The 2452-nt window shown below is 42.4% G+C and overlaps 1 protein-coding gene across 1 annotated transcript; it reads left to right on the top strand.

The window, feature by feature from the left end:
- Positions 1 to 6: 6 nt before the first annotated feature.
- On the top strand, positions 7 to 2191 carry LOC116377990 (tyrosine-protein kinase receptor TYRO3-like). Its single transcript, XM_031839774.1, has 2 exons — positions 7 to 258; positions 1256 to 2191. The coding sequence occupies exons 1-2, from the start codon at positions 107 to 109 to the stop codon at positions 1638 to 1640; spliced, it is 537 nt and encodes a 178-aa protein (XP_031695634.1). The 5' UTR covers positions 7 to 106; the 3' UTR covers positions 1641 to 2191.
- The last annotated feature ends 261 nt before the right edge of the window (positions 2192 to 2452 follow it).

The following is a 2452-nucleotide window of genomic DNA, read 5'->3' as shown; positions in this document are numbered from 1 at the left end:
ACACACACACACACACACACACACACACACACACACACACACACACAGAGACACGTACTCACAGTACTTTACACAGTACAGCAGAATCTTTCAATGATCCTGGTGTATGTGTGTGCCTCAGTGGGCGTTCGGTGTCACCATGTGGGAGGTCCTAACTCGAGGTCAGACTCCGTATCCCGGTGTAGAGAACTCAGAGATCTACGAGTATCTGATCAAAGGAGAACGACTGAAGAAACCTGCAGACTGTAGAGACAACATGTGAGTCTGAACACTGCATTCTCTCTGACGTCCATTGTGGTGCAAAAAAGCTATTTAATAGTACTGAGTGAGTCCTATAACACTGAAATAAGGAAACCTGAGAAAAGCACATTTGTCTTTAAAGTATTTATTCTCTGCGCAGAGAAGGCTTAATCATCCCACTGAGTGCCTGTGCAGTCAGTGGGAGGAAGAGCCCAGACTGCAGGATGTGTACAACGTTTAAAGGATCAGGGAATAGGGGGGGGGGATGAGTCCCCACTAAGATGTCTGTTTCTGCTTCTAACCCTAAACATTCCACAACATTTCGTGCACTAAACATTTTACGACTGATCCTAGTCTACACAAGTTCTGCACTCCCATTCGGTTACTTCCTTTGAAGGAAGCTATAGCAGACATCACACATCAAATATTGAATAAGGCACATAAGAGATATCACAGTCAAAGTATTTAGCACAAGGGAATTTTCAATCACACCACCAGGGGGCGACTCCTCCGGTTGTATAGAAGTCTATGAGAAAATGACTACTTCTCTCTTGATTTATTACATTAGTAAACATTGTAAACATGAGTTTATGGTCTCAATCTCTAGTTTCAAGTCTTCTTCAATACAGCATGATGTTCATTTAGTAACTTATGGTCCATTTAGAGTCACACAGACCACAAAGCAGGGGATGCTTTAGCGCAGGGCTACAGTGATTGACAGGTCTCTACGTCACTCCTCCTCAGTCCTAATATGGTCACTTCCTGTTCACTCGATAGATATTAATCTTTAAATTTATTTTCACCAAAACTTTATGGCTTTTCTTTAAAATTAAGATTTAATAATAAATTATATTCCAACTTTTTGACTTTATTCTTGTAACATTTGACTGCTGAGCAGATTGTTAAATACAAATAATTTCTTCATGAGTGGTAATAAATCAATATGTAATGAATATATAATGAATCCTGCGTGATGTTGACGTCTCTCTTCTTCTTCTGTGGTGCTTCCTGTCAGCTATGACGTCATGCACAGCTGTTGGAGTCCAGTCCCTAAATGTCGTCCTAGTTTCCAACATCTGGTTTCTCAGCTGGAGATGCTGTGTGGCCCCGCCCCCCCGCTGAGGGAGGCTCTGCTGTATGTCAACCTGGAGGAGAGGGGCGGGGCCTATGAGGAGGGGGGAGGGGGCTCTGAAGAGGGAGATGGGGCCTCTGAGGGCCCGAGCTGGAGCGTCCCGTGGCAGCTCCGGGTAGAGGACGAGGAGAAGGACTGGCTTATGGTGGGGTCAGAGGTCACGATGGCCATCGGAGGAGACTACAGGTACATCATGGGCCCCTGTGAGGAGGGGGGGGAGGGCCCTATGGTCAGAGACGACGACGACGACGTCGTCATTAATGTCTGACCAATCGCAGCACTTTTCCTCCCACTTGATTGGACCAGAGGGACACTCACTTTAAGCCTCGAGCAGCAACAGGCGGGTGGAGACACACAGTCAGTACTTCTGTCACACTGCTACTGTGTACTGATGGTATTCTGTGTACCGATAGTACTCTCTGTGTACTCATGGTACTCTGTGTATTGATGGTACTCTGTGTACTGGTAGTACCCTCAGTTAGTACTTACTGTGTACTGATGGTACCCTCTCTGTGTACTGATAGTACTCTGTTTCAGTTCCTAGTCGTTTCTCTTCAGTTCTGTTTTAAAGGGACAAACTAGCTTGGTAACTCGTTCTCAGACGTCTTTAAAGACGTCTCTTTGGAAGTTTGAAGACGTCTCTTTGCACGTTTGAAGACATATCTTTGTACTCTTTAACTGTCGCCCACAAACAGTTAAAGAACTCAAATGTATATTTTGTTAAATTTATTTTCTCATCTCTTTAGCTCTAATATTAATGTTTGTTTCTTTTGTGCAATATGAGTTGATCTTAAGGTGTAGTTTTATGATATAGATTAATATAGTCATTAAATACATAGAGACTACAGGGGCCCCTGTAGTCTCTCTCTGGCTCTGAACTCTTTTCTTTCACTGAAACACTACGTTAATAACATTACGTTAATAGCATCATTACGTTAATAATATCATTACGTTAATAATATCATTACGTTAATAACATTACGTTAATAGCATTACGTTAATAGCATTACATTAACATTCTGTTAATAACATTACGTTAATAACATTCTGTTAATAACATTACGTTAATAGCATTACGTT

The sequence above is a fragment of the Anarrhichthys ocellatus genome, unplaced genomic scaffold (assembly GCF_004355925.1).
Source record: "Anarrhichthys ocellatus isolate YVR2014 unplaced genomic scaffold, GSC_Weel_1.0 scaffold1929, whole genome shotgun sequence".
Classification (NCBI taxonomy): domain Eukaryota; kingdom Metazoa; phylum Chordata; class Actinopteri; order Perciformes; family Anarhichadidae; genus Anarrhichthys; species Anarrhichthys ocellatus.
The sequence above is the reverse complement of the archived record's forward strand: the minus strand, read 5'-3'. Positions and strand labels throughout refer to the sequence as shown.

What these genes read in the sequence shown, in the direction of transcription:
- LOC116377990 (XM_031839774.1), top strand. Translation starts at nt 107, where the DNA reads ATGTGTGTGCCTCAGTGGGCGTTCGGTGTCACCATGTGGGAGGTCCTA. An exon ending in GCAGACTGTAGAGACAACAT is followed by an intron (nt 259 to 1,255) that starts GTGAGTCTGAAC and finishes GCTTCCTGTCAG; the next exon opens with CTATGACGTCATGCACAGCT.